Below are 16,095 nucleotides of genomic sequence, written 5' to 3'. Positions count from 1 at the left end.
TTTAAATCATTAACAGATGTTCATTCAACTGGACATAGTTTTGATCGCAAAAAATTTATATTTAATTAATTATATATATTCTCGATGTTAAATATTTAAAAAAATTGCAAATGATACGGATTTACAATTGCGTATAAAAGAAAAGGAACAGCTGAGACAGCGATGCGCGTGCGCTCAGTCCGCCATTTTAATCGCTTCAGAAACCTGAGAATTGCTTGTAGATCAAAGTATTATGTTTCTGGCAAAACTGTCTAATATTTATCTATTATTCGATTGCTATGCAAGGCATAATCATCGACGTACATAATCCTGCATTTTATAGATTCGCGTCACATACACAGACCTAGAGATCATCTCGTCGCACGTGTGCGCAATCGTCAAGACCATCATCGTTGGTCGTATCGCGTCAATTTATCGAGTCACGAATCATTCTTTTTGCCGTTTTGCAGTTTCAGCTCGATAATGCCAAACTGCTCTAGCCTTCGATATCGTTTTAGCGAATCGGTCCTGTCGGCTCGCGATATCTCTTACAACGTCGAGCGCGATGCCGTACCGTGGAGAGGCATAGGAGGGTTACATCCCTGACGTATCGTATCAACCAGGTGCAGCTCTAGCGTTTCTCGGTACCCGAGCGAATCTCTATCATCTTATTTCTTTAATAATAACCATGTACGAGTGGGAAGAAGGAATATCAGGAGAGATTGCTTTCTAGCAATGAAAAGTTTTATTTATAGCGTGACGAATGTATCTTTTATCTCCGTCCAACGGAGCGTATCTCTCTTCTGCACGTTGGTCGTCATATTCCATGCGCAGTAATTTTACGCGAATCAAAAGCGTTCTTCGATATAAATTCGCTGACGCTCGATAAATTCGCGACGGAAAGCGTCGCCCTGCGCAAACCCAACACCTCGTGTCCTCTAGGAGGGTCGGCCCTGATCGCGCGAGGCTGCGCGCGACCTAGCGCGATCCAAGGCTAGGAGCGACCTAGCGCAACCTCGTCGGAGAGAGAGAGAGAGAGAGAGAGAAAGAGAGAAGGAGATTGCGGAAGAAAGGGCGCGACGTAAGGAGAAAAGAAAGAGCGATAGACGAGCGAGGGCGAGGAAACGGCGGTGCTACCGCTAGTGCGGCGGCTCGGGGGACAGAGAGGGAAGCTCGTGCAAAACCGTCGAGAGTCAGTCGACTATTAGTGGTCTGTGCCTTTGGAGGTGGGCCGGCCACCGCAGAACCGAGCTCGACGTAGCTCGGTCGCGCTCGGTCGGCAGTCGGGGCTAGTCGGCCGCACCGTCGTTCTCTTCGTGTTTATTCGTTCGTTCGTTCGTCCGTTCGCCGCTCGCTCGCTCTCTCTTACTTCGTGCCTCTCAGTACGTCGTAAGCCGCGCAACGGGAACGACGGTCTTGCATCTTCCCCGTTTGCATTTTTGCCCGTTTTATTTTTTTCATTAAAGGCGACGTAACAGTGTCCTCGCTACCACCGCGCTATGTGACAGATATCACGGGGCACCGTAGTGTGTACCCCGTCTCCTCTACGTATTATTCCCTTCTCCCAGCTCTACCCCATCGGTGTACTCGGATTCCTCGTCCTTTACCGAAACACCTACCTACCTATCTTATATCCCTCCTTCCTCTGTCTCCTCTCCCCTATCCCTCTCCCTGTCCCTCCCCCCCTGACCGATCTTTGTCCACCGCCCCGTCGTGGAAAAAGAGAAAGACTAACTGCCTCGTGAACGCTCGTACGACAACGACGACGACGACGACGACGACGACGACGAGGCGGCCACGAGGGCCTCGTGGAAAAACGTGCCTGGAGAAAACATGGAGTGCCCGCACCTTGCTCAAAGCGTGCAATTCGGTGATGACAATGTCGAGGGATCGAGCTGTGCGGTGAAGGATTTGCCGTTCGTCTGCGCAGGTAGGAACTCGTACAAAGCCGAGAGAGAAAGAGAACCTTCTACTGATTCTAAGCCTGCTCGAATGAGATGGAAAAAAAAGTTAACGCGATAAAGAAAGAGACGGATGGCTAGATGGATAGATAGAGGGAGCCGGCTCGTCTCTCGGAACCGAGGCCTCTCTCTCTCTCTCTCTCTCTCTCTCTCTCTCTCTGTTCTTTCTTTTGCTCAATTCTGTCTCTTGCTCCGTTTTACTCTCCTCTCTTCCTTTAGCGATTACACGGAACGCTCACACACGTACACGCCCGCAGCGGCTCTCTCTCTCTCTCTTACTCTTCCTCTCCCCGTCCCTTTCTCCCGCATGCCGTCTCTCGTGTTACGCTCCTCGCCTACGTTCCGTCTCTCTCTTTCTCTCTCTCTCTCTCTCTCTCTCTCTCGTGACCCAGGCCCCGGCCGTTCCTCTCGCGGCCTTGAGCCGTCGCAGCCGAGACGAGACGGTGCGAATCTCGCTGCTGTTTCCCTCGGGAAACGCGCAGACAGGTCGCTCCGTGCGGCCTGTATATTGGTGGTATGTATATTTTCGCGACGCCCGCTATCGCCCGGAATTCTCCGTCTGACGCACGAAGCAACGAACGAGCGACGGTATCACCGATCGAACTCATCGTGCGCCTATACGTATGTATATTTCACACGCGCACAGCCACGCATACACTCTCTTTCTCTCTCGTTCGCTCTCTTTCCGAGCGATGTGCACGCGTGAGATGCGAGCGAGCGTGCAAGTGATATAACGTAAACTTGTAGATGTACGTCGGTGTGTGCGTGTGCCTCTCTCTCTCTTTCTCTTTCTCTCTCTCTCTCTCTCTCTCTCTCTCTCTCTCATGGCGTGTTCGCGGTCCCATGGCTCGTTCCGCGCGCGAGAGCGCGACGGCGGCGTGGTTAGTGACGCCGATGGTAGTGGTAGTGGTAGTGGTGGTGGTGGTGGTGGTGGTGATGGTGATGGTGATGGTGATGGTGTGCGCGTGTGCATCATCGTCGTTGTCCTGCTGGGAGTTCTCAGTATGCGGCGCGCGGCCGTCATTGGAAAATCAATACCAGACGGCACTAATCAGCTGGCCCTAAAATACTCCGTCATTAGAATTCGCCGGCGAGCTAACGGTCCGCCGATCTCCTTCGAGATGATTCCGCCTTTCTTCTCCTCTCTCGGGAGGCTCTTCGCGTCAATTTCGCGTCGACGAGAAAAAGATCTTAAATCATACGTCGAAAGTATATATATATATATATATATAAATACGTACGAAAGTATAAAATGTTTTCCATAGAGATTTCGATTGATCGAAAAATCAATGTCGATTTTATGGCCTGCAGAAAGAAAGGGCCGCCGTGCCTGCAACAAATATAGGATCTTCGTCCTTCGAGTCAGACAGTGACATTGGTCGTGCTACTCCGAGTTATCGATTTAAAGATACACGGGCAACGGTCATTATAAGGGGATACTATAGAGACACAGGGGCCGTTGCCATAAACAATACTTAAAGTTAACCGAGTTTCAATCGATCTCTTCTCTTTCTATATATATATATATATATATTTCTTTCATAGATTTTTCTAAGTATTTTTAAGCTGCGGAATACGGGAACTCATTATATCGTCATTAATGTTGAATGACATTGTGGTAGAAACGATGACTCATAGCCGAGCCGAAAACACATTAACCCGCACTATCGTCGCAAGCAGTCATTTAGAGATTGCAGAACTCGAAGCAGCGGATAAGTGTTATCGCTGACCGCTGTGTGAGTTAGCGTTAAAGTGACGGCGTTTAAATACGAGACAATGCACGACTTGATAAAGACTGAAATAAGGGAAGGGGAGAGAAAAGAGAGCTGACCGACGACGGCGATCGTTCGAGAAGAGCGAATCGCCCTCGGAGGCCGTGAAATCCATGGTGATGGCCACGACCGACGTGAAAGAGAGAGAGAGAGAGAGGAGAGCTCGTTATTCCCCGAATCCTGGTGCAATCCTCTTCGCGCTTCTCTCGCAGCGAGCTCTTTCCTTTCTCTTTGCGCGACCTCGGGACTATATTTATCCGAAACGTACGTGTTTTTCTTCCCTTACCGCATTTACCGTCTACCCTCCTACCCCCTGCGCCCCTCCTCTCTTTGTCTTTAAAACCCTTATAGATCGGTACAATTGAAAGCAAAGTACACTAGCGACTCCATCCGGGTAAGTTAATTCCGTTCGGTGATTCGCGCTTTCGTGATACCGTCAATATCTTATGTAAGTCGATGCCTGGCATCGTTTGCAATGTCTGGTCTTACAGTGACAGTGAAATATTTTTTTCTCTCCCCCTTTTTTTTTCTACCTTCTTTCTACCATACATTTCTCGGCTAATTAGACAAAGAAAGAAAATTTGATTAATTACAGTTACTATAACGAATTATTTGCTTTATTTCATTTATTTCTTAAATGAAAGCAACGATGACTGTACACACGATATCTCTGAATAATCAAAGTTCAAATAAAGAAATCTTAAGGTCCTTCAGATTAAAAATATTGAGATTTATTTCGTCTTCTACAAAAAATACAATAAGTAAAAAAGTTTAGTTGGAGACTTTCTATTTATTGAGTTAATTTACAGTATTATTCTTTTCAATGCAAACGAAAATTCTCGCGATCAGTGCGTGATAGAACAGATGATGTAATCGGATTCGATAAAATCTTTCTTATCTATTGCACGCGATCGACTTCATCGAGTCGATTATTACACCTTCTTTAACGAAACCAGAAATGGATAAGCAATACATAACCAATATATAGCTATTCAATTCACCTTCGCGACTGGCTTCGAGATTTGTACGACGTAGGCTGCGATTTTCGAGCCAGTCGCTCCTTACGAGCTGGAGTTGCGGTTCGTCTTTCTTCTCACCGCGGTCGAAATAGTGGGGAGAGGTATCGGTAGGAAGCGTAACAGTCAGCGCAAAAGAAACAGGCTGCCATTAATTTCGGGCGTGGGCAACGAAGGGAAACGTAGATCGAGGAACAGCACTATACATGTAAAGGTGGATAACGTTAAGAGTTTATTGTAAATGGTTAATTTCCAACCAAGTTAAATAATTTTTTTACAACAATTTATTTTTCTTTTTTTTTTTTCTTACTTTGACAATTAACTATACAATTTTTTAATTACGTTTAAATCACGTTCTTTTTAACACCGATATTTAAAATAGCAGTGCAATGTAAATGTGAAGTAATGAGATTAAACGTTAAAATCCATAGTATATTTCCGCTGACCTGAGCTTCGATATTTTTCGACAAATGCACAATAAAAAAACAATGTTCTCGATTTATCCGCAAGTGCGTGTGCGTTGTGTATATATAAATCGCATGTTTTTCTGCGATTATTTTTTTCTTTCGCAGACTACAATCAAACTAAAAAGAACGACCATTATTAGATCAGATCGGATCGGAGAATAGAATATAGTTTAATATATTAAAATAGATAAAAATTAAAGAAAGAAATAAAATAAGATTGACGGTGTAATATGATAAATCGGCGATGCGCGCAAACACGAATCAAGTTTTATCTTACTGAAATGGGAACGAACTTATCTATTAGTTAAAGAAAGAGAGAAAGCGAGAGAAAAGAGAAATGCACGACGTCCAAATGTCCGGTTGCGTGCACCAACACAGTCTTACGTTCGCAGACGTTTTCTTATTCGTACGAATGCCTTTTTCTTTCCTACGCTACTGAAGCAAGATGCTTGTCTATTATTACGTTTATTAGGTGAATAAAGAATAGCTAGCTGTCCGTTGTTGGTAAAGTCTGGCAAAAGAAATTAGTACTCTAGGAAATCTCATAGGAAGAAAACTTGAAAGATAACGTAATATTTGATAGTGTGTAGACGCAACAAACAACACACATATACAGTATAAATAGTAGAGGAGATAGATACGTCACTGGCAATGAGTCAGTATCTCGACGGACGGACGGACGGACGAGCACGCACTTTCCTCCTCGGACGTTTGATTACTCAACACGATGCTATCGGCGATAGCCGCCGGGTCTGGTGCTTTCGGCGATGTGTCGCCATGGCCATCTGCCAAGGATGGCCATCGACATGTAGATATCAAAAAATTCCGGTCCTAGAACTCAAATCCTTTTTAAAATTAAACCTTTAATGCACATATTTTCACGTATTGCACGTTTTGCAATTGTCAAAGTTATATTTGTGAATATATAAATTGTTCAAAGAATAATTTCTTTATCGTAAAAAAAAAAAAAAAAAAAAAATATTTGGGTATTTAAAATTTTTATCTCTCCTTGATTTTCAATTTATCTATACCTACGATATATTTTTTATTTCTGCTTTCAATTAAATTCATCAATGACTCATCGATATCGCTTGTTGTTAGTAGCAACATTAACACAATATTGGTTGTATCAGATTATCAGATTATGAATGATATTTCGAGGGACCAAAGTGTCGAGAGGTTTTTCGAAATTTCCTCATCACATCTGGAGAGTGTCGACGAGGACATGGTGTTGCGATCAGCGTTGATTAGCGTCGCGAGAAGCCGGGTGAGAGAACGGTTCATGCTCGACGAATCGCGACGTATCCGGCGGTGGATCGATTTAAATGCCTCGGCGGAATCGCGTCGCGATGGTGTGCGTTCCGCGCCGGCTGAGAGCGAGTGAGTGAGAAAGAGAGGGAGAGGGAGAGGGAGAGAAAAGTATCGCCCCTTACGCACTATAAAAGGACCCTCGTCCGCGCCGCCGCCCCTCTTCCGCCACCGCTTTTCCTGCGCTGTGTGCTGCTGTTGCTGCGCCGGCTGCTGTTGCTGGTGCAGGCTGCGTGCCTTCGGCTACACGGCATTGCAAAATCGATAATCGCGCCGTTGCTAATCCGATAGCTCGTTGCGAGAGAGCGGGGACGCTTATTACTTCGATACCGCTCTTCTAGCGCGGATACTTTGCCCCTGATATCCAACACCTTTGACATTGACAGCTTGTCTTTTTTATGGTGGATATATTGTGGCGAAGCGTGTTGATAAAATTTCGAGCCCATCGAATAGCGGATAATACGGAGTAGGTGTGTTAAAAAAAATATTGTCAATAGTTCTTTGGAGATAACATTTTTGCATACTAGAAAAAAATATATATGGTAAAATTTTAAATAAATATGAGCGAAATTGTCGCTTGTATTCTCTCTTCATGCTATAAAAAATTCAAGGGAGCATATGAATGAGAGAGAAAGATGTTATTTCCTTAATGATCTCTAATTAAATTGCGATAATTTTTGATAATTAATGCATTTTATACACACGTTAATATATTACAACATATAAAAGTATCTAAAAATTTATATCATTTTACTAAAAATTATAATTATATCTTAAAATAAAAATAAGAACAAGGAGAGAGAGGAAAAAAATAATTCAGAAAGATATTATAGATTAGTGATAATTATAAAAATCGTGCATATCAATATTATATATTTCATTTAATTGCCTTTTTAGATAAAAAGGCAATTAAATGAAATATACACCGTAGACACTTCCGGAAACAACTAGAATTTATAAATAAACGATATTTTTTATTTGATACTGAATATGACAAGATATCGATACCCGACTGTAGAAATTATCGCGTTATCATCGTTAAAGTTTTCTTCGTCGCTCTTTTAGATACATCGCGACGCCATTGCTTTCATGATCGTCGACGAGATAATACCGTCGATTTCGGGTGACAACGATGATGACATCGTTGACATAGGCGCAGCAGAATCGAACAAATCGGAGAGACGAGACAAAAAAAAAGACTTGCTTAATATGGTCGTTTCTTCGAGAATGCACGAATATTTCTTTCTGCTCATTTAACGGTATTTCGCGACTATTAAAACATATTCTTCTGCAATTCTCGTTTTTCTGGTTCATCATCGCCGCTGCTCGTTTCTTTAATTCCGCACGCTGATGCAACATTCCTGCAAATACATAAATCTTGAAGCTTAATCAGCGATCGTTTCTCTTGGAGAATCGTCATCGGTGATTTGCAAACAAAAAAAACCGCGGAATATGTTTTTACGACACGTATGTCATCTCTCTTCGCATATCTCATATTTCTCTTTTCAGCTCTTTCCTCATATAGTTCTTACTTTTCTCATTTATACCTATAAATAATTCAGTGATTCTCAAAATAGTATGTCGCAAAAAATTTTTGATGAATATTACATTATTGTAAAAAAAATTAAAAATTTTAATTTAATTTATGAATTTTAAATTTAATAAATTAAAGTTTTTAAAAATATATAAGTTGAATGAAAAACTTTTATTTGTTAGCTTCGATTATTCAATAGAATGTTTTATTCTAGTATACGTATATATATTTCAGAATAGAATTGTTCTTTAACAAAAACATTCTTTATCGAATTTACCAATTATTTAAAAAAAATACTCGGAGAAGGTGCATCACATGTTGGCACTCTTTAATATGTAATATTAAATATTTTTGTTTCCAATTAAACAGTTTGAAGAAATAATATTTATTTATAGTTAAATAAATAAATAAGACTTTATTTAATCACACTTCCCTCTTGCATTCGATGTCGTTATATTGCGACAAATATTATCATCGTAATAACTGTTATTCTGATCCACGAAGAACATCCGCGTACATGAGGATCTGCTAGACCGTTTCATTGAGCAGGCGGACATTGAATGAATGAACGAATATCTCGTATGAACAACGTCATGTATACAGTCGGCTGTAAAAATTTATATATTTTTGATCGATAATATTTCTTGTCACGCGTATGCGTTTTCTTGCGAGAGATCAGCACATTAAATTTGAATTTAAAGTTGCACCGCTATATCCCATGACATGTATAATGCATTAGTACATGTATTTTTATTTTTTGAAGCGGTTTATATTTTCCAACAGCGGTAATGCTGCTAAACAAATTATTTTTTTAGTCCATATTCCAATGGATAATGTTAAAGTCACAATTTCGATCGGACGATATTTACATTAATTCATATCTGTATTATTCGATTGATTAATTTTAGTCAGTCTGCTTCTTTATAAACTATATTTTTCCTCTCCCTCCCTACTTCTCTCTTTCTTTCTTATCTATGTGTGTGTTTTTCTTATTATCTGCAAGATAATATAATAGTATGATGGTTTAGACACAAAGTAAATTAAAAATTTACGTATACCATTATTGAATTAGATAATTAATGTTGCACAATGACATTAAAGATTATTGATTTTAATGTTTGCATCTATGCTAGCCAGTCTACTATATTCATATAAATTTTTCATATAAACAGTCCTCTTTTCTTCGTCAAAATGGAATATTAACTTATAAAAATTTGCTTTTCGCTTTTGGTATCATTCTAACAATTTTAAATAACTATATACATTTTTGCAATAGCATACTTTAAGAATAAATTTATATAATAATAATAATAATAATAATTACTAACATTGAGAATTATAGAATTGTAGAGGTGCTTTACTTATCTTTTATGTCTTTTTTTTTTAATTATAAAAATAAATAATCTTTTTACAGTATTTTTGAAAAAAGATTTATACTCACAAGAAAGATTTTTGTGAACTCATTGTCAGATTCATTCTTTCCTGCTTTTTGCCAGGAAATTCTCATGGCAACGAGTCCCTGATTAAAACGTGCCGATAGAGCACTCGGTGTGTTTTAAGGCTTCCTTACATTGGCACACGAAAACGACTCCCCAGATAGGAACGACCTTCGATGAGATCAGATTTCCATGCACGAACTTCTAGCCGTTTCACTTTTCACATATTCGCGCTTTTTAACCTCCGTTCTAGAAACGTCTCTCTTCTCCCGATCTTCATGTTGTATAAGATTACGCCGTTGTTCGCGAATACTGGATAATCGGTCGCCTTGAGAAGAATAGGAGAGAGAGGTCACGTTGCCTGGTTTACGACGCAAATTCGTGAATCCGTCTGCATATTCTTTGCATGTGTAAAACAATGACGGATTTACATTTTTCTAAATCAGTTGATTCAAGCTATGCAGTTATGTGTTTCTCTCATCTTATTGTTAGTATTTTATTAATTTGTGCATGATTAATTATATCCTTTATCGTCGTTAATGCGTTTTTCATTTAACTCTAATACAATTTTTTTAACGAAATATTCGTCGAAAGGAATGGATAGAACTATCCCTGGTAGGAAATTATTTATTTTCATTTACGGATTCAATTGCACTCAAGTCTCTTTCGTTTTGCTTGTGTAAAATTCAATGATTCAAAGTTTTTCGCTCCCTTTCGCTCTTGGCGCCTTGATTAACACCATGTTTTTAGGAGAGGATTTCGAGTGGTCGAAAAAAAGGAGAAAGAAAAAAGTACGAATCACCCGGAATCCGAAGCCCGATGGAATTCCGAGACATTTTGCGATCGATCGACTGCGAAGGGGGTGTGTCGAACCCCCACTCGCCACCGCACCCCTCTTTTACGCGCTCTCTCGAGAATTACGTAAGCTGAGACGAGCCGAAACGACGGGGCCAACTCATAATTTTGCAACCACCAGATATATTATATCTTGCGACTGGATGGTTGTTGATTGGTTCATGCCAGATTGTCGAAAATCATTCCGGGAAAAAAAATATCGTGCATTGGAAGTCTAAGATCTGTATATTGCATTACTGCATAGCACATTTAACGCTAACTCTAACTATCATAACGGGTTTTGCAAAGAATTTAATTACCCACGTGATATAAGATAGCTACATTTAATGTTAAAGATATATACGATATGAATGCAAGTTGATGTTGCTGACGCGATAAAAGCCATCATATGACTATGATTATCTTTTTGTATATTTTTTTAATCTCGCGTAGAATATTTTAAAATACCGCTGTCAACTAGTGTACACAAACATATTAATATTGTATGAATAAATTATTGTAAACTAACCGACTCCTATATATTTCCATCTATATTCTTATCAATAATCTCTTTGAAACTCACGCGTTTTTATCATCTAGGAAAGTGTGTGATAGAAACAAGTGTTTAGATGTATGAACAAAACATGTGAATTTATTTAGCTTGATGCAGCGAAAGAAGAATAATGGAGAGATCGTCTCTATATATACATACATACATACACTTTCTCCTCTCTCTTTCTCTCTCTCTCTCTCTCTCTCTCTCTCTCTCTCTCTCTCTCTCTCTCTCTCGTGTTAAAATTAATTTGTATTAAATAAATTTATGCTATATTTACATAGAGAGCTTAAAATTTTTTTTAATTAAATCTATTTATTTCTCAAGTGCGCTGATACTTGTATTTTATTAATAGAACACAGTTCATTGATCGAACTTATTCCGCAATGATTATTAACGTTTTGTTTTATTATCATGCATAGTGTGCGGCACCGAGAAGAGTCCCTGGCTCTGTCTGCACTGCGGGATCGTGCACTGCGGCCGATACGTGGCGGGCCATGCGTTGCAACACTACGAGACTAATACTCAACACTGCGTATGCATAGACTGTGAGAGCCTGGCAGTATTCTGGTGAGTCCGGCCCCATTCCCCCTACGTTTTCACCGCCCCCGCGTGTACTACTGTCTACCCTTCTCCTCTTCCTTTCCCGTATATACTTTGTACAAACCGGTACAATTTCGGAAAGCCGTAAATTCTCGATATGATGACACACGCGAGAAAATGTATATCACACATCAATATATCAACGCGCTTTTATTATTATTTTTATTGTTACAAATATAAATTGATAAATTTATTATTAATTGTTGTTGAAACGTAGATAATTTTTTTTTTTTTTTTTTAAATTTTATATGTCATTATTGAGAAAGCTCACCGATATTATTCGATTTTTTATTGGAAATGCTGTATTGTCTCTATGTTTTTTGCAGCTACACCTGCGACGAATACGTGGTGAACGACACCACGAGTGGACAGATCGAGAAGATACGACGCGTCACCTTCCGTAAGGATGAGCATAAAGAGAATGACGAGAGCTGGAGCACGTCGCCGCCCGCGACACCGCCGTCCTCGAGGTCGCGCGATAACAGCGGGGACCACGACAACGATCCGGATGCTTTATGGAAAGCGGAAGTGGTCGTGAGAAATTTGCGGCCGAGGACGGCGCGCAAGAGGCTACACTCCCTGGACGCTAGTAGCGCGGACAATCGGCCAGCCAAACGTCGTAGCTCCAAGAGTACCAAAGAGAAAAAAGTCGTCGGGCTGAGAAATCTCGGTAACACCTGCTTTATGAACGTGGTGCTGCAATCCTTTAACAACATTAGCCATTTCTGCGAGTACCTTACGCAAATGCCGTGTCTCGAGGGCATTGCGTTCGACGAGTCCACGGGGCCGCCTACGCATCGCGGTCGAATCGTGACGCCGGGTCGTGCCAAGGAAATGTCTATGAGTGACGCCTTACTTGCCGAGGAGCTTCGAAAAGTGCTGCTCGGATTAAGCTTGGGTGGTTCCAATGGTCAGGCCATATCGCCCGAGTGCCTGTTTCTGGCCATTTGGAAGGTCGTGCCGAGATTTCGGGGTTACCAACAGCAAGACGCCCACGAGTTTCTCACCTACATGCTCGATCGACTCCATACCGAGCTGTTGCAGCTGCTACCCAGACTGGGACACGAGCCTCTAGGATTACGCGGCAAACAAAGCATCGTCACTGCCGTGTTTGGAGGCACTCTTCTCAGCGTGGTAAGTTGACTCGACCCGATTTTAGACAGACAGCCTCGATTGCGCGCGAAACGTGCCGTCCTTGCAGCCTATTTGGCAGGAGGGAATTTCTGCGCTCTCGAGAGACCGGTGTCGCTTGTCAAAGTCACGTTCTTCTTCGTTTTCTTCTTGGGAGAAGCGCGGACGAATTATGGATCGCGTTTCCTCGCGCAGGTTCACTGTATGAACTGTCGTACGGACTCGAAGACGCACGAGCCCTTCCAGGACCTCTCGTTGGACATACCGGACAGGCTGCAGAGGAGTAGGACGAAGGAGCAAGAGGAAGTGTGCAGTCTGACTTACAGTTTGACCAAATTCTTCAAAGTGGAGGAGCTGGCCGACAGTGAACTCTACTTTTGCGATAACTGTATGGGCAAGCAGAGGTCTACCAAGAGGTTCTGGATACACAGGCTGCCTAACGTGAGTATCGCTCTCGTGATTTTTTCGGCAAGAACTGTATGCAATCCAGTAAGAATAGAGTCTCGTAGAAAAAAAGTTATTTAAAATTTTATTTTGAGAAATTTAAATTGAATTAAATAGAATTAACACACATTTAAAAATTATGTTTACCTGAATTCAAATTTTTCAGTATCTATCAGTCTACATATTTTTCTACCGTTTTCTCTAACGTATCGATTTTTTGATGTTCTAATTTTACTGCACGGCAATGTATTCGTAGACATGCGTGCCACGGTCGATATAGTTTGCACGAACAAGTATGTGACCCTAAAAGCGAACTTTGATCGAATGGAGAAATACACATCCGAGCGTAGGACGAAGTAATCAATGCTCATGCTATTTACGTTCGCTCTTTCCAGGTGTTGTGCCTTCACATTAAAAGATTTAGGTGGTGCAATTCCTATCGCTCGAAGGTGGACACGCAGGTAGATTTCCCGATGGAGTCTCTCGATATGTCTGCGTTCACCGTGCGCGGCGTGACCGGGACGAGATTGGGCGCTCAGAATAGTCATCTCTACGACTTGGCTGCCGTTATCGTACACCATGGTTCTGGGTATGATCTTCCTTAAATATACGCCTCTAATTAAAACAAATTATTTTACGAGGAGAACATGTGACAATTTTTCTTATAGTAATTGCAAATATCCGCAATATTTGCAATTATTTATTATTTATTAATTGATATTTGATAAGATAATATAGAGTTTTTCGATACGTTTTTAATCTTTATTTGAAAACGGTATCTCTAGCGTTTCTCAATAATTGCTAAATTGTATTAATATTCACAAGCACATTCTGAATTTTTAAAGAGAAATCGAAAAAATTTTTGCATAAATGTATATTTAAGTTTACAAACATTGTGTTATTTTACCGATTATTTTACCATCACACATTTATATATTACAGACTTCAATTTTGGAAACTTTTATATTAAAACCATATATGTGTTACAGTGCTGGTACTGGACATTACACTGCCTTCGCTGTGCATGACGGTCAGTGGTTCCATTTTAACGACAGCTCCGTTCGTCCGGCAACTACCGACGCTGTCGCTAAATGTAAGCCTTACATTCTGTTCTACGTGCGGAGAGAGTTCTCCATTCCACCCCCATTGTGACGTCGTTTCTCCGACAAGAAGCCCCGTCCTGGCAGTGCGAGCCTCGACGACGATGACGATGATACGGATGTGGAGCGAACGAAAGAGAACTGAGTGAACGTTCCTTGCGAATCTCGCGCGAAGCGAACAACCAAGCGGAAAGAGCAAGAAATCGCCGTATTGCGCCTCGAGCGCCTCGAGATCGGAAGACAGAGATTCGTCCGCTTATTGCATATATTAATGATTGCTCATCGTTGCCAAATCGTACAATCTCGTTAGAAGCGTAATTTGTCTGCGTTCGTTATCGCGTCTCGACAGGCGGTGACCTTTGAGACGTGATTAGGATAACCAGTCTGATATAATTGCGTTGCACGTAAATCGCTTGAGCGCGTTCCTCCTCGTGCTTTATCAGGCGTGATTAAGATAATTCGCGCAACTCTCAAATGTCCGTGAAAACAAAATATAAACGTACGTATCGCGTTACGGATTATTCTCGCAATCTTTCCCATCATGTTTATTCTTTGTATCGAAAATACTACGGCCTTTCGATTTCATCGTTGTAGAGAGATAACACATTTTTTAGACTGCATTTTTGGTTGTTTTTCGATCAAGATTATGTTTGTAATATAAAATGTTTTCATATGCGATATTAGAAGAAGCTCTTGTGCTCTTGCAAACTTTATTTATTTTTTAGTTAAAATGAATTGAAATACTCATTCAGCTGATATATTTGAATGAGTATCGAATCATGTTACTTGTTCGAAAGCAAGATGCGCAGAAGGCGAAAAGGCGAGAGAGCGTTACGATGTATGATTGATGCCAGACACGCATGCGTATCGTGTCAATGTACGTAGCACGCATGCGGTCGCACGTGTACGTGGAGGTGCGCGATTGTATGCGAAGCGTGTGCTGGCGGGCGAAGCTTCTCTTCCTTTCTCGGTAATGGCAAAAAGAAGAAGAAGAAGAAGAAAGAAAGAAAGAAAGAAAGAAAGAAAGAAAGAAAGAAAGGTAGATACAGAGGAAAAGAAAGAAAGATAAATGACAGCGCTCGAGGTGGATCGCGGAAACGCATTGCCTTTAGCGTCGATTTTCTTACTTTACGCTCTTACGCGGCGGCGGCGGCCGTCAACCGCCCTTCCCCCTTCCCCCTTCCCCCTATCCTTGGTCGGATCGATTAAAGCCCTCCTCGATAGCGGTATAATCGCGTTCCTCGTGTGTAGTTCTAAAACGCGAAAACGACTGGTCTTCTCGGTAGATAGATCTTTTTCTAGGCTTAGCGCACGCGGCATCGTTGTTTCGAGGGAGCTGATAAAGCAAATACCGTATAGGGCCAACACAGCGTTACTTCTCAAGCGAGACAGCCTCCCTTTATTCTCCTTTTCCCGTTCCAGATCCGTGTCTTATCCTTCTCCATTCCTTCATCGTACATGCGTTCCATGTATACTCACGCACGCACGCACACACACGCGCAACGTATATGTGTTCATGCACGTACATACGCGCATGCATGAATATCACGTGTCCCACAGTCCTTTACCTTTTCCCTTTTCCTTTCCCCGTTCCTTGATTCCTCTTCCTCTCACGAAAGGCTCTCGACGACTCTTATGTGATTATTTAAAGACTTATTTTTTCTATAATGATAACGATAATAATAATAAGTTAATGCGTAGCGAAGAAACGTTTTATTAAGGCGATAAACTGCGATAACTGCGCATCTTCGGCAAAGACTTACTCTTCGTGTATGAACATGATGTACAGAAGTAAGTGTGCAGCAACAATATTATTGAGAACAAGTGAAATATGTACGAACGGCGAATAAATAAAGAAAACACATGAATCGACGACCGACGACGCGCTTCGATTATGTGCCACCGAAGCTTTTTCCAATTATCAATCCTCATAATCATCCTGAATATTTTTAGAATT

The 16,095-nt window shown here is 41.3% G+C and overlaps 1 protein-coding gene across 1 annotated transcript; it reads left to right on the top strand.

Annotated features, from left to right (window-relative positions):
• Positions 1-1,170: 1,170 nt before the first annotated feature.
• LOC140665239 (ubiquitin carboxyl-terminal hydrolase 3) lies at positions 1,171-16,017 on the top strand. The gene is made up of 6 exons (XM_072891106.1): positions 1,171-1,909; positions 11,283-11,430; positions 11,790-12,597; positions 12,790-13,035; positions 13,434-13,627; positions 14,028-16,017. The coding sequence occupies exons 1-6, from the start codon at positions 1,813-1,815 to the stop codon at positions 14,188-14,190; spliced, it is 1,656 nt and encodes a 551-aa protein (XP_072747207.1). The 5' UTR covers positions 1,171-1,812; the 3' UTR covers positions 14,191-16,017.
• The last annotated feature ends 78 nt before the right edge of the window (positions 16,018-16,095 follow it).

The sequence above is a fragment of the Anoplolepis gracilipes genome, chromosome 4 (assembly GCF_047496725.1).
Source record: "Anoplolepis gracilipes chromosome 4, ASM4749672v1, whole genome shotgun sequence".
NCBI lineage: Eukaryota > Metazoa > Arthropoda > Insecta > Hymenoptera > Formicidae > Anoplolepis > Anoplolepis gracilipes.
Note: the sequence above shows the minus strand (reverse complement) of the source record. Positions and strands in the feature narration are given on the sequence as shown.

Bases quoted from the DNA above. Each gene is read 5' to 3' on its own strand.
- LOC140665239 (XM_072891106.1), top strand. From the start codon at position 1,813: ATGGAGTGCCCGCACCTTGCTCAAAGCGTGCAATTCGGTGATGACAAT. The intron at 12,598-12,789 runs GTAAGTTGACTC...TTCCTCGCGCAG, and splicing joins GAGGCACTCTTCTCAGCGTG to GTTCACTGTATGAACTGTCG. The intron at 13,628-14,027 runs GTATGATCTTCC...TATGTGTTACAG, and splicing joins ATCGTACACCATGGTTCTGG to TGCTGGTACTGGACATTACA.